A 25,342-nucleotide genomic window follows, 5' to 3' on the forward strand; every position below is an offset into this window, starting at 1 on the left:
GCTGCATACTTTTAAAGAGTAACAGAGAGGTAGACATGTTAGTCTGTATTCTAACAAAACCAAACAGCAGTCATGTGGCAATTTAAAGACTAATAAACTATTTTGTTAGTCTTAAAGTGCTACATGACTGCTGTTTTGTTTTGTTAGCTTTTAAGAGTTTCTTAATGTGAATTTTATAAATTTTTTTCCCACCACTTGAATGAATGCCATAATTGTCACTTATGCCTGACTTGCACTGGTTTAGTTCCTGGCCTAAATAAGGCTTCAAGGATACAAGTGAGATAACAAAATAAGAATATTTTTATCACTTTTATTTTTCTATTACCCTGTAGGTTTTTTAATAAGTTATACTGTAATTCTCATTTCTAAAGGAGATTCACAAAAGCAAAAGAACTTGTATCTGAAAGCTCTTCTGAAAATTGAGTCATAGATGTTACATTTTAAGGCAGCTGAAGGTTTGATTAATTCTACTCTTGACTGCTTTTAAATTTCCAGTTGCTATAACAACTTTGATATTTCTTTATTTTTAGCACAACAGTTGCCATAACAATAAAATACAGGTTTTTGAATGTAACCTTCCCCTCCCCCACCCCAACTTTTTTGTCCTTTTTGTTTTATAGATAAACTTTTTCTGTGAGCAGGGTGGGGTAGGATGGGGGTGGTGGTGGTGAAATGCATACCAAAATTTCCCTTATAATATGAATACTTTAGCTAGAATATGCATGTTGCCAAAGTAAATGTTTTCATTCAATTTTAATAGGTTTTCACGTGAGGTCTTCGAAGGCTGATCTTTTATTTCCATGAATTTGAATAGAGTTTGTGCACAGGGTGTCTTAGGAAAATCAAAAGCAATACAAGTGTCAAATCGTCAGTTAGATAGTAAATTAATGATGGATTTGTTTCAAATCTGACACACAATGTTCTTGCAAAGAGTTTAATTCTTCTAGATTCAAACAAAATCTAGCCCTCCACAAATCGTGCTTGTTTTTATTGAGTGGTTATCTTTAAGCAATAATAGATATCTACCATAGAAAGAAACCTGATTTTTTTTGTTTTGTTTTTAAATTCTCTAAAGGTTGCCTTAGAGAGTTGGATGCAAAGATTTTTGCTGTTGACTGCATAGACCTGACGTTTAACATTCATCTGTTTCTGTAAACTACAGAAGGTTAGAAATAACATGCATACAGAAAGAATACACAATAATTTTTGACACTGTATTAGTCCATATTAAAACCAATACAGTAATTAAATTTTCGGTTGCTAGTAGATGTCCCAAGGAGGACATTTTGATGGAGTCGGAGATCTTCCATCTAAATCTTTTAAACTTAGGCTGTGTCTGCGCAACAAAAATAACTTCAAAGTTGAGCATCTACACACACCGTACTTCGAAGCAGGGCACTACTCCATTTCCAGGAATGGAGTAAGGAATTTGAAGTTGGGCTTCCTACTTTGAAGTTAACTTTGGAGTGAGGGAAAATGTGTGCAGACTCTTTGCTGGCTACTTTGAAATAGTGCCTAACTTTGAAGTTAGTTCCTAGTGTAGATGCACCCTGAGTGTTCCAAAATAGCTGGCCATTTTGTTTTCATTATAAGATACACCTCTCATAGAGCTGGAAGGGGCCTTGGGAGGTCATTGAGTCCAGTCCCCTGCCCTCTTGGCAAGGCCAAGCACCATCCCTTAGAGATACATACATATATATTTTTTTCATTTATTTGCCCCAAACTCTTAACCTTCTCAAGGACTGAGCTCGCAACCCTGGGTTTAGCAGGCCAGTGCTCAAACCACTGAACTATGCCTCCCCGCACCCCCCCAAGGATGGTGGAAAATTCTGGGCTTTCTTTACACTTGCAGTACAAAGTGGAGGCATGGTGCGGACAAGAAAGGGCATGACCCTGCAGGAGGTGCAAGATAACGGTATAGGCTGCTCACAGTTCTGCGGCCATCTGCTTCCGCCAAAATAGCCCTACCTGTTAATGAGGCAATCCTCGAACCTTCCAAAGCCCTTTGGGAAACTCCAGCTTCTGTCTTGCCCACTAATTGCAGGGCAGATAGGAAGTTCCACCTGAGGACATGGATTTTCTTTTTTCACATTCACAACCCGATTCCTTCTTTGTGGATTCCATAAACCAGAAATCCAAGAATCTTCAGTTCAGATCTACTCCCACTGATGGAGCACATAAGCAATTAGATTCCTTTGGTTGTAAGGTATACTCCTCAGCTACACTACAGTACTGAATTGCAAACTATTCTGCCCTTTACCCAACTATGACCATACAAACTATAATAAGTTACAAGACCTGGTACAAGACTTGCTGGCCACCAAACACCCTGTCTCACAATCTATCATTAAAGAGGGCTTCTCAGTTGCTAAAACTGCCATTCAGGAATCAATGGGCGTGGCTGACACAGCTGCTAGGGCCACAGCCCTGACCGCTGAGATAGTCATGCATAGGGTGGCATGGCTTTTGTCTTCAGGAATTCCACATGAAATCCAGTCAAAAGTGGAAGACCTCCCCTTTGATGGGAAGTAGCTGTTCTCCAGCACCACTGATGATATTTTGCATTCCATGAAAGACTCCAGGGCACCATTGTGCACGCTGGGATCTAGAGAGCATAACTATTCCTGCTGGAGACAACAGCATAGGCAATATGATAATAAGCCTAAAAATATTGCCTAAAAATAGATCTAACAGGAGGAGGGCACAACAGGGCCAGTCATCTGCAGCCTGCCCTATCTCCCAAAAGCATCAAATTTGATGGCTTCATCAAGGGTCTGAGTGACCCCCCTTTAAGTCTAGTGCATCCTGGGCTCACATTCCACAGTTGGCTGAGGCTCTTTTACCATCAGTGGACCCAGATTACATCTGACAAATGGGTCTCAAAGATTATTAGAGAAGGCTACACAATTCCTGTCACAAACATCCCCCTTACCCATCCCTCTTCAGGGACCTATCTCATGAACCCCTCCTATGGACAGAAGTACGGAAGCTTCTTACCTTAGGGGCAATAGAACCTGTCCCTGACAAACACCATGGCAAGGGGTTCTATTCCAACTATTTCCTAACAACCAAGAAATCAGGGATGGAGGCCTGTCTTAGATCTCAGGGAATTGAACAGTTTCATTCTCAACACAAAATTCATTATGAAGTATCATTCCAGCACTAGACAAGGGGGAGTGATTCTCAGCCCTTGACCTCCAGGGTGCTTATTTTCCCAGTAGGATTTATGACTGCATTCTACCAGTGTGTAAGATTTCTATCATGAAATGTAGTATATTCAAAAGGAAAACTGAGCATTTAGTTTGTTTGATCCAGTAGTGACAAGTGAAATCTGTAAGCAACGAGTATGAATACTGGAAAGTAAATTCTTACAATTCTGCTTTAATTAACTAAGTTCATGTTGGTAACAGTGCTAAGGAAATTTATTTTTAACAAGCAGATATTTAACCTGTTCTTGTATGCCAATAAGATACATTTTTTTTCCTGGATAGGTGGGAGGATCTTTATGGGAAAAGTGGCAGTTTCTGAGTACCAAGGAAAAGCTTAAACTTGTTCATTAGCCCACACGATATTTATAGCACATGTCACTTTAGTTCTATGAACAGAGAATTTTCCTCATTGAGCAGTAAGGCCATACTGAAGTTGAGACCAAAAAAAATTAATTATTGGAAGTTAAAGATAATTAAAGAGCAAATGTTAAAAAAAGTAAAAACAATCAAAATAGTTGCAGAGTGTTACAATTGATCTTTCTGCATTTTAGCTTAATGTTCCATTTTGATTCTTGTGTGCAAATTGGAAGCACTTTGTTTGAAGGGTCATCTTCTGAGATACATCCAAGCTCAAACCTTGGCTCCTTCTTCATTGAAAACCATCACTGAAATCCCCTTGGAGATCTGCTGTGTTTCCCTAAATCTAACCATAGCTGCTTCTCAGCAGAAACCTACTGTTGACCCTTCCCCAAGATGCTGGTGTTGCCCAGCCTGCTAGCGCTCCAGGTATCTTTTTCCTTAGGTTGGGGACTGATGCCTCTTATATCTCTTCCTAGGCCTGTCTCTCTGATACTTTTTTAGAGGAAAAGCAGGCACAGGTAACATGGGGCCTAAATTAGCCTTAGGGAACCAACTGGGCTTGTGCACATCTCAGTTTAATAGTTTTAATATTTGGATGCATCATCTTCCCTAAATTCCCATCGTCATTTGGTCTGCAGGGGAGGGCTCTTAGCAGTGGGGCATGATGGAATGAATGTTGGAGCAGCCAGAGAACTGGTAGAGGAATCTGGGAAATTTGTGAGAGGAGTCTGATGGAGCTTGTGATGAACCTGAGGGGAAGAAGGCACCTGGGCACTGCTGCTAATGCTCTGTACACAGCTTGCTGCTGGAATGAGTCAAACTGTATTCCACTGGGTACACATACACCCATTTCCTTTCATCATACACACAGGGTAAGGGGCAGGGAAAAGTGCTCAGAACCCCAGATGGCCTCATAGCATACTTATGGGTCTTCCAAATTTCTGCAGCTTGTTTCTTCACCATTCAATACAGCTACATCTAACACAATCAGTGCAGCAGCAGTGCATGCACAAAATTCTTCGAAAGTACCGACAGCTGCAGCATGCACAGTTAAATTTGAGCAGATGTGTACCTTACTCCTGTAATTCCTGATTTTCAGAGGTATGAGTTATGTTGAACTTGATATTCTGGAAAGGGCACAAGATGTCACTTGGCTACCTTAACTCTACATTTAACCAAGCTTTTTATCAGTGGCTCTTGTAAACTTTTTTCTTTTAATAAATACTTGCAAATCTTTGCGTTTCTTGGAAGACTGCTTACCTAATGGTCATGTGACTGTGAGACACTTGTTTTTTAAAAAGTCAATTTCTACCCTTCATGTAGGCAGAAAAAAGGCTTAGAAATGTGAACCCTAACAGCTCAAAAGTGGAAGGCATACAAAGAATTTCAGACCTTTTAGTATTTGAAACCTAATGAGTTTTCAGTCCATATTATGATTCTCAGACTCTGACTCAAGATTTTTGAACACTTGTGTTTGCCTGTGCTTTGTGACCACTGATTACTGTGTCTTGTTCATTTGTTTAGAATGAAGTGCTAACACGAAGGTTGTGGGTTGGATCACTGTATTAGCCACTTACTGGCTGCCTTGTGCCATGTGTTTGTACTTAGGGTGTGCTGTGTTCTGAATTGCTTGAATTATTTGAATCAAACCCTGATATAATATTTACAAATGTACACCATAACATCAATCACAAAACTTAAATGGAAAAGCAAGACGCACAGGTAAGTTGTCAGCAACAATTTGAACAGGACAGTTTAACAGTACAGTGCAAATAACAAACATGTAGGGGCAAGCCCTGAGTAACTGCACCTACTAACACTATGCACACAGGTTTTCCCCCACCCAAGAGCAGGTCCAGAATGTTGAGTTCAGGGTGTCTTCCATCAGGTGTGCTTGTTGAAAATCATGTATTTCTTAATTGCATCACTTGGCTTCTAGGATGGGATGAACCTTTTCTGTCAGCATAGACAATATGAGTCTCATGAGTTGGCTGAAAAACTGATAAATTTGGGTTTCTCCAGTACTTTCATGAGGTGTACTCTGAGCTTGACTGGATGCAATAAGTTGAGAGCCAAACATTTACCATAATTCTCTTCTGTGATCTGTCTGACTCCCAGTTTCAAAAGGGCAAGAGGAACAGTAGCTTTGTGCATTGTGTGGCTGAGCATGCCTTTTCCTCTGGACCAGATTAACTCTCCTGGGTACTGGGGCTATTAGATTTTGTTGGCCAATTTAGACTCTGCTGTGGGGCCACAAATTAAGTAATCAGTGTGTGGGAGGGGGGCTGTGGGTTAAAGCAGGAGTGTGGGTGTGGTGCGAGAGGGAGTGGAGGCTCCAACCGGGGGGCTCCAGATCTGGGATTGAACTTGGAATGAGGCATTTGGGGTGCAAGAAACTCCAGGCTGGCACCAAGAGGACTTAGGGCAGGAAGGTGGGGTGGGGATGCTGGGTCATGGCAGGAGTTTAAGTGCAGGAGGGGGACTTAGAGGTGAGGTGTGGAGTCTGGAAGGGATGTAAGGACTTAAGATGTGGGACGGGCCAGAGTGCAGGTTTTGGGAGGGGGTTAGCGTATGGGAGACTACTGGGGCAGGAGATAGGGGGTGCAGGATGCAACTGGTGCAAGAGATTGAGATGCAGCTGGGGCAGCTCCTGTTTGGTGTGGGGAGGGGAGGAGGGAACAGGTAGCTCTGCACACCTACATTCATTTGCAGGCGCCATCCCTAGAAACTGCCATTGGTGGGGTATCATGACCAATAGGAGCTGTGGAGGACTGAGCCTCCAAGCGTGGCCTGTCCAATGGACTGCTCATCATGGCAGTGCAACTCCTTGGGGAGCACACACCCCCACCCAACCCCCAGGCAGAGCTGACCTGGAATGTAGCACGCAGGGGTTTTAATGGATGCAGCCTGGGGACTTCCCTTAGCCAGAGGTCCTGGGCTGCAACCTCTAAGACCCTTTCTTAATGTGGCCCTGCTTCTCTTTATGCTCCATGTTTGAGTGCAGCCTTGGCTATCAAGCATAACTAAGCAGATGTTCCTTTGTAACTTCTAAATGTTACACATCCAGGACAGCATGTCACAACGTTTCTGGGACAGCCATCCAAGCTCCTCCTCTTAAGAAATAACACGTCTTCACTGTGATGTTGGAATGAATTTTGTAGACTGTACATAAAGTTTGCTAAAGAAGTAATCCATCCAAAACAGTTCTGCAGCACATACATCCTTTCACAGCTCTACATCTTGAAATGTGGCATCAGTAGTCCACTGCATATGTTCAATAAAAAGCATAGTGTACTCTGCTGTTTCTGAGGATGCGGTTGCCAACTCTGAAGAATTTCTTGAAAGATTGTTGGCAAATTGTCTTCCTTTATGTACCAAAACTAGGATTCTATGAAATCAAAGTCCTATTGCTGCAACTGAATAATCCATCATTGCAGCCTCACATTCAGCAGTTCAATGGCCTCATGATAAAGTTCCAGAACATGCAGATGGTTGGTTTCTAAAGTGAATGTCTTCCCACTAAATGGACCTTGAAGCATACAATAACAGGATCTCTAACTCAATCCCAAAATACTTGGCTTCTGTCAGGATGAGAGTAAAGGATACAAATGTAACCGTTGCTCCTGGAGAACTTCACTCACACTCCAATTACAAGCATCATTTTGAATCACTGTGGACTTTTTGATCCATCAGAAGGCCTGATTCACAGTTTCAAATGTCTGCTTTGTTTCTTTAGTTCAAACTTTTGCTGGCCCTTGATTAAATCCATCAGCGGCCCAGGAAGGGTACTAAAATCAGGCTTATGTATTCAGGTAAACCCCAAATCAGTGGGTTATGGTAGCGAAGTGAAAATTTGTAGCATTTGTAGCATTGGCTGTGCACGCCTGACTGACAGATACCACACTAAAACTCTGAAGCATCTTTAGCAAAACTGCATTTAACTGAATGCCAACTTGTTGGAGTTGGGTTAGAAGAGCATTATGCTCAGGAAAGGCAATAGCAAAGAGGAGAATATCATTCAAATAGCAATATGCACCCTGGATTTTATGAAGGAGTGGTGAGACCACTCTCTGAAATATCCAGGAGCAGAGACAAAGCCAAAGGGGAATCACTGATAGCTGTGCCTCTGAATTGACATGCTGAAAATAAATAATTGGAAGACATGGTATTTTCCAATAACTGGCTCAGTAATCCTACAGAGAAAATCAGGGATCCACATACCCAGCGAGTCACTTTTGCAGCAGATGACAGTTGAAACTGCTTGCATCTCATCTCATATGTTTCAAGTGCCCTAAAATTGGTGTTCAGTTGAATATCACCATTCTTCTTCTCTGCTGTCTATAAGTCCTTCTCTGCCCAGATGATACCATTAGCTTTCATGAGCTATATTTCTGCTTGGATCTTGTCAACAAGTGCAGGAGATATGTGACATGCAGGCAATGCACGAGGTACTAGCAGGATGCTAAATATTTTGCGTGCTTTTTGCTGCTCATTTGTACAGTAACGTATGTAGCAATTAAAGCTTTTATGTAGCACTTTGAAAGTATTTAGAGCATTTTAATAGCTAATTTATTTCAGTTAACTGGAGTATAATTTTCATGTGCTGAGTCTATGTATTGACATTCAGGTAGCTGTACAGTGGATGGATATGTTGTGGTATTTTGAATGGAAACAAGGCAGTGTCAAATGTAATGCATGTTTATAGACCGTAAATATACTTTCACAGCCCATTAAATTAATGTTAGTCACATAACCAGAAGCAGAGGTTAAAGGAGAAGGCACTGTGAATAACAGTGCCCTTGACCAAGATGCCTGGGACAGAGGCAGTTTAGTGCCATTGTCTCTATTTACTAGCATATAATTTTAGTATCCTTCTCAGAGGCCAGTGGTCATTTTTAGTGGCCATGTCTGCAGGAACATGACCCCGCCTGAGGGCATATACACTATTGTTGCTGTTTTCCCCTTCTTTGAGATGGTTACCCAACTAAACTGAGTCCCAGACCATTCTTTCGTTCATTCTAGGTCACCTATTTTCTTGCTTTATATGCTCTTTCCGCTCACTAGGTGCTCAAAGAAAGTGTGCTTATCTAACCTGACACTTGTAGAGCCACTTTTGCTGCCAGGTATTATAGCTGCTTAGAAAGTGATGGAAGAGGACAGTATCCTTTACGTTTTCCACAGCACTCTCTTTGTACAAATTGTCTGGGAGCTATTTTTCCGTAGGTCTTTTCATTTTAATTTACTTGAGGAGTGAAAACATTGCACAAATGTCCAGAGTTTTGGAGTCAGGTGTATTTACAGCTCTAATTTGAGTTTGAAGTTTGAATTCCATTTGTTACCAGCGTAATCTCAAATAAAATTGTAATACTGCTCCCCTCAAGTACTTTTGTCAACATAAAATTCAAAAGTGCAGCCACTTAACCCTTGAGCTTCCAAACATTTTAAAGGAAAACTATATTGATGAGTTTTAAGAACCTAGCTTGTTGTCTACTAATAAAAATATGTATAAGTGCAATTTCTGTGTTGACCATTTACACCATGGTTTTATTAATTGTAAAAGGTGATTGTATAATACACATGGGTATAAAACAACCAGAGAACTTGAACATTATGCAGGCCAATTCCCTTCACTGATCCAGTTATGCACAGTAAGGTAAACTAGAAGCAGGCAAATAAACCATATCACTAACAATTTACAAATTAAATTGTTAGGTAACGGTATTCACATTAGAAACAACAAGTAACAGCGTCTCTTTTGGCTGCCCTAATTTGATTGCAGTGGAATGTTGCGCAGCTGAGATGGACTGTAGGGGCTGACAATGCATTCAGCAAGATGTGGCCAGTTGAGAGGGGCTAATATGAAGCTGAGTTAATGGGTAAGCAGTGAGGTGGCAAAGTTTGCAGATGACACCAAACTGTTCAGGATAGTCAAAACCAAAGCAGACTGTGAAGAACTTCAAAAAGTTCTCGGCAAACTGAGTGATTGGGCAGCAAAATGGCAAATGAAATCTAATGTGGGTAAGTGTAAGGTAATGCACATTGGGAAAAATAAGCCTAATTATACATATAATATGATAGGGGCAAATTTAGCTACAACAGATCAGGAAAGGGATCTTGGAATTATAGTTCTCTGAAAACATCCACGCAGTGTGCAGCAGCAGTCAGTAAAGCAAATAGGATGTTAGGAATAATTAAAAAAGGGATAGAAAAGAAGACAAAGAATATCTTACTTCCCCTATATAAAACTATGGTACGCCCACATCTTGAGTACTGAGTGCAGATGTGGTCTCCTCACCTCAAAAAAGATATATTGGCGTTAGAAAAGGTTCAGAAAAGGGCAACTAATATGATAAAGGGTTTGGAACGGGTCCCATATAAAGAAAGGCTAGAGAGACTGGGACTTTTCAGTTTAGAAAAGAGGAGACTGAGGGGCAATATGATAGAGGTATATAAAATCATGAATGGTGTGGAGAAAGTAAATACAGAAAAGTTATTTACTTGTTCCCATAATATAAGAACTAGAGGACACCAAATGAAATTAATAGGTAGCTGGTTCAAAACTAATAAAACAAAGTTTTTCTTACACAGCGCACAGTCAACCTGTGGAACTCCTTGCCAGAGGATGCTGTGAAGGCCAGGATTCTAAAAGAATTTAAAAAAGAGCTCGATAAATATTTGGAGGTTAGGTCCATAGATGGCTATTAGCAAGGGGTAAGGTATGGTGACCAGCCTTTTGTCGAAGGCGGGAGATGGATGGCAGGAGACAAAGCGCTTGATCATTGTCTTCGGTTCACCTCCTCTGGGGCACCTGGTACTGGCTACTGTCAGCAGACAGGATACTGGGCTAGATGGACCTTTGTTCAGACCCAGTGTGGCTGTTGTTATGTCCTTATGTTCTTAATGTGAATAAATTATTTTTTCTGGCCTTTAAGATACAAAAAATTATAGAGTTAATTGTCTATCGCAGCAACTCTTCAAAACAGTTGCTATTTCATTACTTCCATTACTTGGGATAAGCAGAGCTACTCCTTGTGCATTCCCTGTAGTAGAGAACTTGCACGGCATTGCCAGGGTGCGTACAGCGTACTGCAGCATGTGCAGCAGTGGCTTACCTCCTGCCCATCCCATGCTTATTACTATATAAGCCCCCAACCTGTAACCTCTGCCCCAAGAATCAACTGGGTAAATGTCCCCCTTCCATAAGCACCTCTCCAGCAGCACTAGTGCACTTTCTTCTCCATGAATAACTGACAAATTGTCCTGTGACCCAAATCCCACAATTCACTGGAGCCTCAGAAGATTGTGGGGGAAGGTGCATTGAGAGAGAGCTGTTAAGATCATGGGGAAAAAAAGATTGACAATCACTGGTCTAAGGCAGAGGAAGAAGGGTGTAAGGCGAATTGGATCTCACATGGGGATATTTCACAAGCTAGATTCCATAAAAGATAATTTAGTGGTTTGATAATTCACTGGTTTCTTTACCACATGCCTGCATGCATTTACTCCAGATAAGTCTTTTGGGGAGATGTAATGCATTTGTACAATGTACACAAGTATGTTATATCTCACAATTTAAGGAACTGAACTCTCAGGTTTAGGTCCCCATATAAGTTAGGCACCCTAGAGTTATTTAAAGCAGGCTCCTAAATATATAATTACAGGGTTTTTCCTGTGGGTGGGTCTGGGAGGAGGGTTTACATCCCAGGAAGGGAATCTTATGAGTTCAAACCTGTAGTTTACATCTGTATGATTTCATAGCACACCCTGGAATTTGTTTTCTTGTTGCTTCCCAAATTCTCGAAAACTGCTCAGCAAAGATATGAGCGTCCAGCAAATGGTTAGCTCTATCTGCCTAGCTGATTCAGTCTGGGTGACGAATTCTGCATAGATCCCTGCAGGTCTGATTATGACCACCACCATGGTAGAAGTAGCTTTTTAATGCCAATTTTTTTTAGCACTAGTGTGTGGAATAAAAACAGGATGAACAGCAGTGGGTGGGAAGTATTTGACATGATGAAATGATTTTCTGCTAGCAGCTGACAGGTGAAGTAACTTGGGTGCAACCTGGAAGTAGGGAAGGGACTCATAGCTGGATTTGCAATATAAGTGAGAAGAGGGACACACCATACGTATTTATTTAAATGTAGAGGTGGAGGAAAACGAAGGAGGCAGCGGGACTTTTGCAGAACAGGAAAGATGACAGAGACAGGATCGAGGAGAGCAGAAGGGAGAGGCATTAGGGGATCAGGCCACAGCTGCAGTGGAAGGGATGGAGAACAGTGAACTCAGGAGGAGGGGACATGAAATAAAAATACAAAAATATATGTTCAGAAAAAATAGATCTGAAAGGGAAATAGACATCTGGGATGAAAGGGGAACCAGGGTAAACAAACTCAGGAGGGGAACTAGAGTAAGAAACAAAGAAAAGATTTAAAAAAAGGCTAGAGATAGGTGGAAATGAACTAAATTATTAAAAAGCTAAATATTTTAGAAAAATATACAATATTTTTGCCCCATTGGCTTGAGATAGTATCCACTATTGTGGGCCTTACAGAGTTGTTTCCATTAGGAGAAACTGATGTTGTGAGTTACGTATTTCTTTGGTGCAGTTCTCTTTACGTACAGTGAATGTATACAAACTTACATTTCCCAGGACATTAAAAAAGCAAGCAAACACACACACAAACAGCAGCGTACTTCCTTGCTCACAATTTCCAAGTCTACCTCTCTCCTGATTTTTGCATCCAAGAACCTGTGTGTGGGGAAGCCCTTCTTGGGATAGTTTTGCTGAGACCTTGACAGGTGACCTCTTGCCTTGGGTGGTAGTTTCTGTTGTTTCCAGCTACTTCTCTACGTAAGGGACTTTTAATTGTTCTGTCCATGTAGCATATGAAAGAAGGCTATTTAGCACATGCTATAGTTTGAACCCGGTCTGGGGTTGTAGATCAAATAATTGCTTGATGGTGGTAACTGACACCTTCTAGCATATCACTGTATACAAAGGAGACATAATGAAGCAATAAAAAAGGACAAATTTTGTTTAAAAATATAATTATGGGATAGATTATCTCCTTATGATCTCCCTGTGGTGGATGTGGAGGATTTTTTCCGTGCCCATGCAGAAATGGGGTAATACTGCCTACAAGGTGTTGCAGACTCCCTAGGTTTGGCAGGATTAGCTGGTTTCTGCTTAATTTTCATGCCCATCCCCCGGCATGTAAGAAGACAGTATATATTACTGGAGACAGTTTTTTGTAACTTGCACTATTTCCCCCTCAGCTGTTTGAGAAAATCCATAACAAGTTGGATTCTAGGAGCAGCAGAAGTCTGCGGAGCCACTGGCAACTTGCCACTTTGCTTCTTGTTACAGGAAGGGGAGTAAAGTCTGACTTCACTCTCTGAATAGAAGAATTCAAATTCCCTTACTTTAGTGTAAATAACAAGCAGTCCTGTGGCACCTTAGAGACCAACATATTTATTAGGTCTTGAGCTTTTGTGGGTAAAACCCACTTCTTCAGATGATTGAGCCACCTAATACATGGGGAATTAGGGGACTTCGAAGTAGGCGGGGTCCTTTCGAAAAGGAGCCCCATCTGGACGAGACGCGAATTAGGGGACTTCGAAGTAGGCGGGGTCCTTTCGAAAAGGAGCCCCATCTGGACGAGACGCGTGGCAGCAAGCCGCGTCAATTTCGAAGTGCCGCGGCCACCCGCATGCTAATGAAGCGCTGAATATGCATTTCAGCGCTTCATTAGTAAACTTCGAAATGGCCATTTGCGTGGCCATTTCGAAGTTTGGGGCTCGTGTAGACGTAGCCAAAGAGAAATAAAATATGCTGGGGGGAGAAGAATCAACATGGCTTTCTCAAAGGGAAATCGTGCATCACCAATCCATTAGAATTCTTTTAAGGATGTTGTCAAGCATGTAGAAGAGGATGGTCCAATGCATATAGTGTACTTGGACATCCAGAAAGCCTTTGACAAAATCCCTACCAAAGGCTTTTAAGCAACCTAAGCAATCCTGGGATAAGAAGGAAGGTCCTTTCATGGAGTAAAGACAGAAAACAAAGGGCAGGAATAAATAATCAGTTTTCACTATGGAGGGAAGTAAAGAGTGGGGTTCCCAGGGATCTGTACTGGGACCTGTGTTGTACAACATATGAATACATGAGCTGGAAAATAGGTGAATACAGAGGTGTTAAAATTTGGAAATGAGGCAAGATTACTTGCTATTGTTAATTCCCAGGCTGACTCTGAAGAGTTACAAGGGACCTTTTAAAACTGTGTGATGGTAGGTGAAATTCAGTATCAGTTGTAAAGTAATGCGCATTGAAAAACCAACTATATATATTTATAATGAGACCTAAATTAGCTATTACCACTCAAGAAAGCAACGTTAGAGTGGTTGTGGGAAGTTCTTTGGCAACATTGGCTGTGTCTACGTGGGCACAAATCTTCAAAATAGCCATGCTAGTAGCCCTTTCGAAGATTACTAATGAGGCGCTGAATTGAATGTTCAGTGCCTAATTAGCATTAGGACACTTTCGGCCTCAAGACTTCAAAGGCACGGGTTTTGAACGCCCGCGGCTACACAGGGGTCCTTTTCGAAAGGACCCCACGCATTTCGATATCCCCTTATTCCGCTCAGCTGAACGGAATAAGGGGATTTCGAAATGGGCGGGGTCTTTTCAAAAAGGACCCTTGTGTAGCCGTGCCAAGCCACGGGCATTCAAAAGCAGCGCTTTTGAAGTGCTGTGGCCAGAAGCATCCTAATGCTAATGAGGTGCTGAATATTCAGTTCAGTGCCTCATTAGTAATCATCGAAATAGCTGTTAGCATGGCTATTTTGAAGATATGTGCCCATGTAGACACAGCCAATGTTGCCAAAGAACATTTCACAACTACTCAAACATTGCTTTCTTGAGTGGGAATAGTTAAGTTAGGCCTCATTATATGTGTGTATAGTTGGGAATGTTTTTCAACATGCATTACAAAGATTTTTCAGTGGCTATTTCGATATTTGTGCCAGTGTAGACACAGCCATTAACTCATTGTGTAGTGGCAGTCAAAAAAGGTCAGGGTCTGAGAAATTATAAATAAATCTGAAAATATCATAATCCTACTATATGAATCCATGTTATGCCCGCATCTTGAATACTGCATGCAGGTCCGGTTGCACCATCTCAAAAAAGATAGATTAGAATTGGAAAAGGTGCAAAGGAGGGCAAGGAAATAGATTAGAGTATGGAAGCACTTCTGTATGAAGAGCTATTAAAAAGATGGAATCTTCATCAAGAAGAGAGCCAACAAAAGAGGGCTGTGATAGAGATCTATAAAATCATGACTGATGTGTAGAAAGTGAACAGGAGAAGAGTTACTCACCCCAGCTTCTAAAAGGGGGACTAGAGGTCCCCTAATGATATTAATAGGCCACACATTTAAAACAATTTGTATTTCTTCACACAAGAAGAGAAAATTAGAAAAGTCCAGTAAAGATAGGTCCATCAATGACTATTTACCAGTATTTGCAGTCACATAACCCTATGCCAGGGACAATCAGAGAGGGGGCCAGCCAGGCCATTTGGCCTTGGCCCGAAGCACAAAGGGGGACTCAGATTTAGACACATGGTAATTTTTTGGCATTTGATAAATTTTGCTACTTGTTTTTAATCAGATCCTTCATTAGTTAGTACATTTGCCTAGAAAAAGGCCAGAAAAGAATTTGTTTAAAAAAAAATCGAATTATGTCTCTCTCTTTTTTTTGGGGGGTGGGGGTGGGGGATGCCTTATTTTGTTTTCATGGGTCATCATATTTTATTTTTATTATGTCTGGGAGCTCAAAAACTGCAATTGGCCCAGGCCTCTCTGTGCCTCTGAGAGTTTCTCTGCTTTGGGTGTCCCTAAGCCTAGAGTACCACAAGCTGGGACTGGAGAGGGGATAGATCACTTGATAATTGCTAAAGCTAAGAGTTTGTTGCAGCTATTTTGAGTAAAAGTCATGGACAGGCTGCGGGCAACAGAAAAAAATTGGAGTGAGCCTGTGACCTGCCTGTGACTTTTACTAAAAATAAGATGGGGGGAAGTGCACATGGACAAAGGTGGACCCTCATGCAAGAAACACTGACAGCCTGAGCCCCACTCCACAAAACCAAACTCCCCTGGCCTGCCCCGATTGGAGGTCCCATCAGTGTCCCATTTCTTCTCTGAGGCCCTGTCCTGTCATCATGCCATCCCCTGTCTCTCTCCATTGATCACTCTTCCCCACCTCACCCCCTTTCACTGGTCTAGGGCAGGAGGTTGGGATGCAGGCAGGGATATGGGCCCTGGGTTGGGGGGGAATGTGCTCCTGGTCAGGCCACAAATGAAGGGTTCAGGAGAGACCAGAGCAATGGCTTATGGTGGGGGAAAAGTGGGTGGTTGAGGACTCTGGGATGAGTTGGGAATAAAGGATTTGTGGTAGGGGAGGGGACTCTGGGGTGGACTGGGATGCAGGGTCCTGGCAGCACTTACCATGGCTCCCAGGAAGCGACCCCAGGTCCTTGCATTCCTCTGGTCCCTGCACCCCCAAGGTGCATGGGTGGCCAGGGAGTGCTGTATAATACCCACAATCACCACCCACCACAGTTCCTATTGGTTGCTATTCCCTGCCACTGGTAGCTGCAGAGCTGGCACTTGGAGCAGACCCGGCACTTAGTACCTGACAGTCTCTTGCTGGTCAATGTTCCTAGCGGTGAAGGGATCTGGTGGCCACTTCTGGGATTGGCTCGGAGCTAGGGCAGGTAGGGAGTCTGCGTTAGTTCTGGGCCCCCACTGCTCCACTGACCAGACTTTTAATGTCTCTGACAGCTGTGCCAAGCAGAGTTACTGGGTAACCTTATGACCAAGCTTTCCAGCTGAAAACGAGACTCTTGGACATCTTAGTCACTGCCATGGAACATGGAGCACAATACCCCTTCTCTGACCTAGCTGCCCAGGGCAGGTAGGAGGGCATACAGCTCTGGCCCCGGCTGCAGTCACTGACATCTGAAGAAGTCATGGAGGTTGGGTAAAGTCACAGAATCTGTGACTTCCATGATTTTTATTAATCAGTTGTACCCTTAATTATTGCCTTTTTCTGTTCGGACCCTCTAAAGCATATGGCGCTGGCCCCTATCAGAGTTAGAATATGGGACTAGATGGACCATCGATCTCCTTCATTATGGCAGTTGTTATTTAGAAATCAGGAAGTTTCAAAACTTATCATGTAAGCTTTATTTTTGTTGCCCTTAATGCTAGGCTTAACAGCTGTTAAATATGAAGTATCTAATTTTCAGCGTTTTAAAAGGTTAAAAAAAATTCACTTTTTGCTTGGATCATGTCTGGAATCCTGCAGAAGTAAGGGAGGGGCCTCATCCACTTTTCCTCTCCAAAGCTTTCTCTTCACTCACATGTTTGGCTGCAAGCAAGTAATAAAGAAGCAGGGTCAAAATTCCTTTCTTTTCCTCTCCTTGTGATGCATCTAGGTGTTCCTCAAAGCTGAGCCTAAAGGCTCCATCTAGTTCTAAAGCATTTTGTTGCAGCAGTTTACAATAGCAAGGGATTAGAATATCTTCAGTGTAATAGGAAAGTATTGCTTTATTTTTTTCTTAAGTCTCTGGACTGGAAGAATACAGTATCACTGTCAAATTACTACCAGTATATCCGTAGTGATGCAGTTATGTGGTTTCAGAGATTTGTCAGTCAGCCTTAAAAATCTGCTCCGGGCTAAATGTGAAATACAGGGTGTTAACTGAGGAGCAACTTTTGCCAAATTTGGTCTGTGGTTTGATGTAACAGAACTATAAGAATCAGTAATTAGACACTTATCTGGTTTATTCACTCTATAAAACCAAACCTGGTGATGAATGCATTTTGCTGGTCCTTAGCCCAACATATATATTAGTGCATGACTGGGTAGTTTTGGAATGTACTAAATGTTTCAATTTTGTGCTAAAAAGTGTACAGCATGCAGGTAATCATATTTTATACTCCATATCATGGAATCACAAAACGTAGATGTAATGGATCCATAATCAGAAAAGGAATAATATCATGACTATGTATTGGTATTGCAGAAGTCAGTTAAGTTTTTAAAAAAGCTACTAGACTTTAACACTACAATGGTCTATTATATTGTCTCAGACTGACCTACTAGAAGAAAATTGTTCTGACAAAAAAAATCTTTTTAATAGCTTCCTAAATGTACAATTAGAAATTTTGAATTGTTTTAGGGACTTATTTTAATTTACCCCTTTAAAATCTATTGGTAACTCATCTTATTTTTAGATTAAATTAAAACAAATAATTGTTCAATGTTAAATCACTTAAACTTTTAGAAGCAACAAATGTTAGATGCATTCCCAAGAAATATTGTAAGAGTAACTTTCTCCCCATTGTATATAGGTATTCCATATCTGGACATAATAGAATGAGTTGATCAGGTATTTTCAGCTTAATTTTAAATGTTTTTGTATTTGTGTGTTTATTTGGGTTTTTAAACATTGCTTTACATGTTTTTTTATGATTTTAAAGTTACATTAACCTGTCTACATTTGTCTTACTTAAACAATTTAGTCATTTCATTTGACAAGGCAGTAGAAGATGATTTCAAATTTTTACAGATCAAAATAGAACACCATGCTTTTGATTTTAAAACAGATTGGCTTTATGAAGGTTAGTACTTATTTGTTTAATAATTAATAGATCTTTCCTGCCAATAAGGATTAAATTACTGCTGACATGCTTTAGCTGGTGATTGTTGTACTAATATTATGGTAGCTTGTATATGATGTACGAAGGTACATCTATGAATAATTTCATGTTTTGCTAATCTTTGGGATATAATCCTATGGAAGTCCTGGAAAGGAAGCCTCTTTCAGGAGTTTCCAAATGCCATTAATATAGGGAATGGTCAGTTCCATTGTCTTCATTTGTCATTCTTATTTGCTGCTTGCTGTGTAAGCCTGCATTGTGCCTGGCAACTGTTACCTAGTGACAATTTCAGCTGCTTTAGCCATTGGCTGTGCTGTTGATTGGGGCAGAAGGACCGAGTCACCTTTCTGATGGTGAGTTCTTCTGCATCAGCTAAGGATAAAGAGGAGGAGCGGGCTCAGGTGCAAGCAATAATTTCGAGAGAGAAAGTGAGAAATAGTGACAGCATCCTTGTAACTGCCTCACAGTAAATAGGACTTCTGTATCAAGCAGTTCACTGTGGCAGCTGATAAGAATGAATATAGGTGAGAAACATTAGTTTATTGCTGTAGCAAGAGATTTTTTTTTAAAAAGTAGTAATTTTATAACAGATTAAATTACTTTATAGACAAAGAGAATGGACAACTGGCAAGTGTCTTGGGAATGTATGAAATGAAAAACAACCTTCTATACAGCATGATTATGCACCTTGGAAAATTAACTTCAAAAGAATGCTTTCTATCAAACTACTGCATCACAAGTGGAGAAGATGCTTCTTTTCTAGTGAATGAAATTCCTTCAGAAGGAGCAGTGAAGACTATCACAAGCATCAGTGAAATGTCTGTACTTTTAAAGGGACTTAAAGCGAATGCTAATATAATAGCTGAATGACCTTGGAATTCTTTTTATTTGGATTGTTCCATTCTTGTCTGCCTGTTCCTAATCTCAGGAATTCTAGGATTAAAGATATTTTTAGTATTTCTGGGGGCTTTTAAAAACAAGACTCTGCACGTTTAGAAACCCAGCCAATGGTCCTTGCACTAATCAAGCGTTTACTCAAAATGAATGCAGAAGTGGCTTTTTTTAAATGTATGACTGCTCCATAACTGCAAATGCAATTAACAGGTAATGTCCAGCTAATAGAAAATCTGTTTTTTTGAAGCTGTGATTTCTCATGCTAATCATGTAGTAAAAACAGAATGTCTGTGGCAGCCTAGAAGATGAAGCTGAGTGACAGAATAATGGAGTAAACAATGGCAGCTTTTCTAGTCAGATCAGCATTTCATTAGCTTCACAGCAGAATGCAGATGGAAGTTTCTGTTCTTTTTGTATGGAGCTTATGAAAGGATTCAGGTGTTGCTACAGAGGTGAGAAATATCATGGATATACTTAAGAACTTCAGTGTACTGATCCACTGTAGCAGAGATGACATTATTTCGGAAGAAAATTATTTTTGATTATCACTGGTGAAATTAAATGCAAGGAGGATTTATTTTATCCGTGAGGACCTTGGATTGTGCTGCTCACATTGATAGTTGTAGTGGACAGTGACTGTTTAGAAGAGTTTTGAATACTGACTAAAAGCTCCAAAATATATTCGTACATTTTTTCTGATTTTTAAGTGATTACACATGATCTTCCTCACTGTACAAGTAGATGTATGCTGTCCTTCTTGGAACTCAGAGGACAAACCTGGCTCTCCCCATACCCTTCTCCCTCCAAATAAAATTAATTATTCATATACAAACTGTGGTGAGTCTATTGGAGTTAACCTTGATAAAAATGTTTTTCTTACCTCTTTGACGAATAGGATAGATGAGGCAAATATCTCCAGAATGGAGCCCAGAGACACAGCATGAAACAGTGAACTTTTATTTGGTTTTCCAGACAGTCTGTGGTTTAATTATTTAAACGAACATGAAACATTAAATTGTTTCTATTGCTATCTGATTCAGGAAACCTGTAATGTATTGAGACATCTTCCCCTTTTTTTATTTGTATTTTTTTAGCTAATTCCAAAGAAACTACCTTTCTCAGGAAAAAAAAAATCCGTAGGATTTTTTTTTGAGGCAGTTGACTTTTTCCTGTTCCCTTTTTAAAATTTTCATCTTCCACAAATATAGTAAAAAGTACCTGTTTTCTTTAGAAGTGCCTTGTGTTTGATAAAGATGGATCAAGAGCACAGGAGGAAACTGGTCAGTGGCCTTTTTTCTTCTTTATGGCTTTTTTTCCCCCTTTCCTCAAAACTAAGGTGTGTCAGAGTTTTGCACTGATGCTGACGTGAGACTTTAATCTCCCTGATAGGAGCACTGGCGTTGTCTACCAAGAGAGATCATGAGACTCTGAAGCAGAGGTTAGCTGATGTCGGGCAGGTCACCTGCTCACTGTAGCTCTGACTGCAGTGTTCTCTAACCCCAAACCATGAACCACTCCAGATGGATTGAATGGAGGACTCTGAACATGAGCAGTAGCATTGTGAATGTGTCTGGGCATCTCTCCTGCCCACTAGGATTTGGCCACTACAATGCTGTCGACATCTGCATCCTCGAGATGGCCATTATTGTTTTGCTAACGTTTTTAATTATTGCTGGTAATTTAACTGTAATATTTGTCTTTCACTGTGCTCCACTGTTACATCATTATACCACCAGCTATTTTATTCAGACCATGGCATATGCTGATCTTTTTGTTGGAGTTAGCTGCCTGGTTCCTACATTATCTTTGCTTCACTACTCTACAGGTGTCCATGAGTCCTTGACTTGTCAGGTTTTTGGATATATCATCTCTGTGCTGAAGAGTGTATCCATGGCATGTCTTGCTTGCATCAGTGTCGACCGATATCTTGCTATAACAAAACCACTCTCCTATAATCAATTGGTCACGCCTTGTCGCTTGAGACTCTGTATCATTTTGATCTGGATATACTCTTGTTTGATCTTCTTGCCTTCCTTTTTTGGTTGGGGGAAACCTGGTTATCATGGTGATATTTTTGAATGGTGTGCTACTTCCTGGCTCACCAAAGCCTATTTTACTGGCTTTATTGTTTGCTTATTGTATGCTCCAGCTGCCCTGGTAATCTGCTTCACTTATTTCCACATCTTCAAAATTTGCCGGCAGCACACCAAAGAGATAAATGACCGGAGAGCTCGTTTTCCTAGCCATGAAGTGGATGCTGCTGGAGAGACAGGGCATGGCCCTGACCGCCGCTACGCCACTGTTTTATTTCGGATAACCAGTGTGTTTTACATGCTTTGGCTCCCCTACATCATATACTTTCTCCTGGAGAGCTCTAGGGTGCTGGAAAGTCCAGCACTTTCTTTCCTAACAACATGGCTTGCTATAAGCAATAGTTTCTGCAACTGTGTGATATATAGCCTCTCCAACAGTGTTTTCAGGCTGGGACTCCGGAGACTGTCAGAGACAATATGTTCATCTTGTATGTGTTTGAAAGACAAGGATGTGCGGGATCCCAAACCTAGAAAACGGGCTAATTCCTGCTCCATTTAAAGACAACTGGGACAACTAAGGAAATACAGTCTGACATTGGGTTTGGGTAGCATTTAATACACCTGGAAATTTGCCACAACAGAATTATTTACTTGAATAGTTCCTCTGACATGAGATGTGGGTTTGAAAGTCATTTGTAGTAAAGGAAAAAGTTGCTATTAAAGGGTACTGAAAGGGTATACAGATTATTGTGAATGTGGGTTTTATGAAACAGGAAGGTGCGGGGGGGTTATGACAGAAATTTAACAGAAGATGAAATATATCAGTATGTCGTATCTTCCACAGGGCATGAAATAACTGTCACTTCAAAGCAGGTCCACCCATTAGGATAAATTTGTGACACACTAACATTTTTCCTTGTAGAGAAATTGTCATATATTACAAATGTGGCAGGATATACAGCAGCCTCTAGCATTAAAATACACTTTTAAAAAAACAGCAAGTGGCTGTCCATAAACAGAATCGATGGAGGATGCATGCTAAATATTGCAATTTAACAATCAGCTGCACATAGTCTTTGCTTGCATCTTGTACCATTTTCTGTTGTACAAACGTCTGCTAACTCTTTCTTCTCTCCAAAAATATCCATACAAATTACAAAACGGGTACACTTTTTGGATCAAATTAAATTTTTGTTTTTTTGCATTTTTGGTGCATCTTCAGTAAAGCCTGCTTCCCCCTTTCCCCCACATTTCTGTTTTTTTCATGCCCTGCACTCTGGATTCCATCAGTCAGATGGGACTTTGTAAAATGAAGGAGCTTGTCAAATAAACTTAATTTCAACTAACTTCTTCCTTCAGAAAATAGCGGCTATTTTCGACTAGTTGGATGATTGTATTCACCATATTTTAATGACTTTTACGAACTTCTGTTCTCTGGATCCTGCTGAATTAGCAAACAGTATTGATGTAATGTCCTTTAGGGTATACTAAAGCTTTTCCTTTAACAGTTACATAAATAATTCTAATGCAAATATGATAACCACACAGCAGTGTAATTTCACTGCTCAGTGAATTTAGAAACAATTTTTAATGAAAAATAACTTTTTTGTGAGGTCTGAATAGTTTACTGTTGTAGCTGCCATTCCTTCGTGTGAATCTAGCTTGCACATATTGTATTTTTTAAAAAGAAAACGTAAAGTATGTGGTCTGTGCCTAATGTTTTCATAGCACATGGAGTAGGTTAATTTTAAGTCTACAGGATTTTAAAAAACAATTACTTGCTCTATGAGAAATACTTTTGTGCCGTTGTTATATGGATATTTATTAGAGGAGGTAGTGAGGAGACAATTTAGTATAAAGTATAGATAAGAGCCTCAGTATTGCCTTTTATAATCAACTACCTTTCAGGTTCACTGCTTACATAAAATATTTTGCAAGGGCACTATATATGTAATAAATTGTCTGGGGTTCAGATGTAGTATGGCAAGTAGTGAAATATTTTAAATATTATTTTTGACCCAAAGTATCATTTTCACAGATGGTGCTTTGTTGTTTTGTTTTTTTTTTAAAAAGGCCTAATTATTGCTGCGCTGTAGTTTCTTATTTTACCAAAATGCATATAATGAAATTGTGCCTATGACTTTTCATAATGGAAGTCAACCCTTTTTGCACATCAGTGGTTTGACTATGGTAGTCCCTTTAAAAATAAAAATGTACGTGTTGTTTTATTGAGGTGGTTCTGAACCCCTGTACATTTTTAAAACTGTAAGAAAGGTAAGAAAGAATAAAAAGAATAAAGTAGTATTATGTGTATCAAAACAAGAGTTGGTTTTAGTTCCCTGATGTTGTTCTACACGCTCTGAAAGTCCAAATGGGTGATAACTAAGGATTTAGAATGTTTTTAAAAAATCTTTAATTCTTGTTTTTGCTTTACCTACATCTTGTGTCTGTGTAATTGTTTCTAATACACAGTGCATTGCTGAGGAAGATTTAAGTGCTATTTGGAACTTTCCTCTAGCTAAGCTTTTGGTGTTGATAATTACATCAAATTGATACTCCAGGCGCAGATTGTGAGGAATTCCTGGCTACCTGTGTCTTCAGCCCATATCTCATAGTTGTTCAGTTGTTCCTTTCTAGACATTTGAACCTATTCCTTCTGTTCTGAAGACAAAGGATGTAATTTTCAAAAGTGCGTAACTGATTCAGTTCCATTTTAAAAAAAAGTTCTAGGCATTTTGGTGCCTACATCTCATTGAAAGAGTGAAATTCAGGCTCCTACAGATCTATTTAAAAAAAGTCAAAATAAGGATTGATTTTTATTATTTTTTCCTTTCTAAAAATAAACTTTAAAAATGGCCTATGTTAAGACCTAAATTTACTATAATTTATTCAAATAATTTAAATAAAAGAAAAAAGCTGCTTTAATTAGCTCTCCTCAAATTTTAATGAGTTAGTGGGTTCTTCTTTTTAATGATACAGAGAGTCATCTCTAAATCTAAAAAATCTCTAACTTTTGCAGTCAGTTTAAGCTTTATAAATGTCACAATACCTCATTAAGTATCTACGTTTTTAATCTGTGCAATTGAGTTAATGCTAGAAAAAAGCTTTTTCTTTAATTAGTTTTGTTTTCAGTTTAGCTAGCCCACGAAGAGAAAATACATTCTTTATTTGAACTAATTTGTTCAAAATTGAGAAACCAACCATGCGGTGAAAAAGCAGGAAACCACGTTTTCATCCAATCTGTGAATAAAACCTGGATTTTGACATTTGAAAGTAGGAGGTCTTGAGGCCAGATTTCCAAAGGTATAATGGCATCTAAATAGTCCCAGAGAGGTAGCTATGTTAGTCGTATCTTCACAAAACAAAAAAGCAGTCCTGTAGCATCTTACAGACTAACAATATTGTTCATTAGATGATGAGCTTTCGTGGGACAGACCCACTTCTCCAGATCTGAAGAAGTGGTCGGTTTGTGAAAGCTCATCGCCTAATAAAAAATATCATTAGTCTTTATGGTGCTACAGGACTACTTTTTTTTGGCTCGGTGCCTATATATACAGAGAGACTCCTAATGGGATATTAAAAAGTACCATAGTATTTTAAGGGCATATCAGCACTGTGGGACCCCCAAAAACCATTTTTATTTCTTGATCATCTTAGGCCAGATATCCAATCTGTCTGTTTACAAACTACAATTTATACTTTTTTGGTTCAATAAATATGTTAGTTTTAAATGCAAAACCAGTTGATAAACTTAGGTACCATCACATTAAGGTAATTTTATTTTATTGCAGAACAATTTTTAAATGTTTTTCTTGGGAATTTTCAATTAATTGCCACCCAAATGTAACTCAACACACATCTGGTATAAAAATTATAATTTAATAAATAAAAAAAGTATCTTCAACCATTTTCTAAAAACGTAATAATTAAAAATATGAATATAAATCTTGCTAGTGTAAATAATGATTCAATTGGTGATTTAAATCAATCTGCCTTGTAAATGCCTGAATTGTATTTGAAAATGGGAGTAAAGTCCTTTTGAAAATTTTACCCAATGGATACTTCATAGATATCCCCAACTGTTCTGTAGTGCAGGGAATCAAGCTGAAGCCTGTAG

The 25,342-nt window shown here is 39.9% G+C and overlaps 2 protein-coding genes across 6 annotated transcripts in view; both read left to right on the top strand.

Annotated features, from left to right (window-relative positions):
- Nucleotides 1–25,342, top strand: part of RABGAP1L (RAB GTPase activating protein 1 like) — a 368,567-nt gene that overhangs the window by 110,278 nt on the left and 232,947 nt on the right. The window contains exons 14-15 of one of the 5 annotated variants that reach the window (XM_075003261.1): nt 17,990–18,027; nt 18,906–19,974. The exons of 3 other annotated variants lie outside the window; for them this stretch is intronic. In XM_075003261.1, coding sequence (XP_074859362.1) covers nt 17,990–18,010 — 21 coding nt within the window. In that variant the 3' untranslated portion in view covers nt 18,011–18,027; nt 18,906–19,974. Of the gene's footprint in view, nt 1–17,989; nt 18,028–18,905; nt 19,975–25,342 lie in introns of those variants that run through there. One more of the 5 variants, XM_075003259.1, reaches the window with a different exon arrangement.
- Nucleotides 20,671–21,784, top strand: GPR52 (G protein-coupled receptor 52). Its single transcript, XM_075003265.1, has one exon. The coding sequence runs from the start codon at nt 20,699–20,701 to the stop codon at nt 21,782–21,784; it is 1,086 nt and encodes a 361-aa protein (XP_074859366.1). The 5' UTR covers nt 20,671–20,698.

This window comes from Carettochelys insculpta, chromosome 9, assembly GCF_033958435.1.
Source record: "Carettochelys insculpta isolate YL-2023 chromosome 9, ASM3395843v1, whole genome shotgun sequence".
NCBI lineage: Eukaryota > Metazoa > Chordata > Testudines > Carettochelyidae > Carettochelys > Carettochelys insculpta.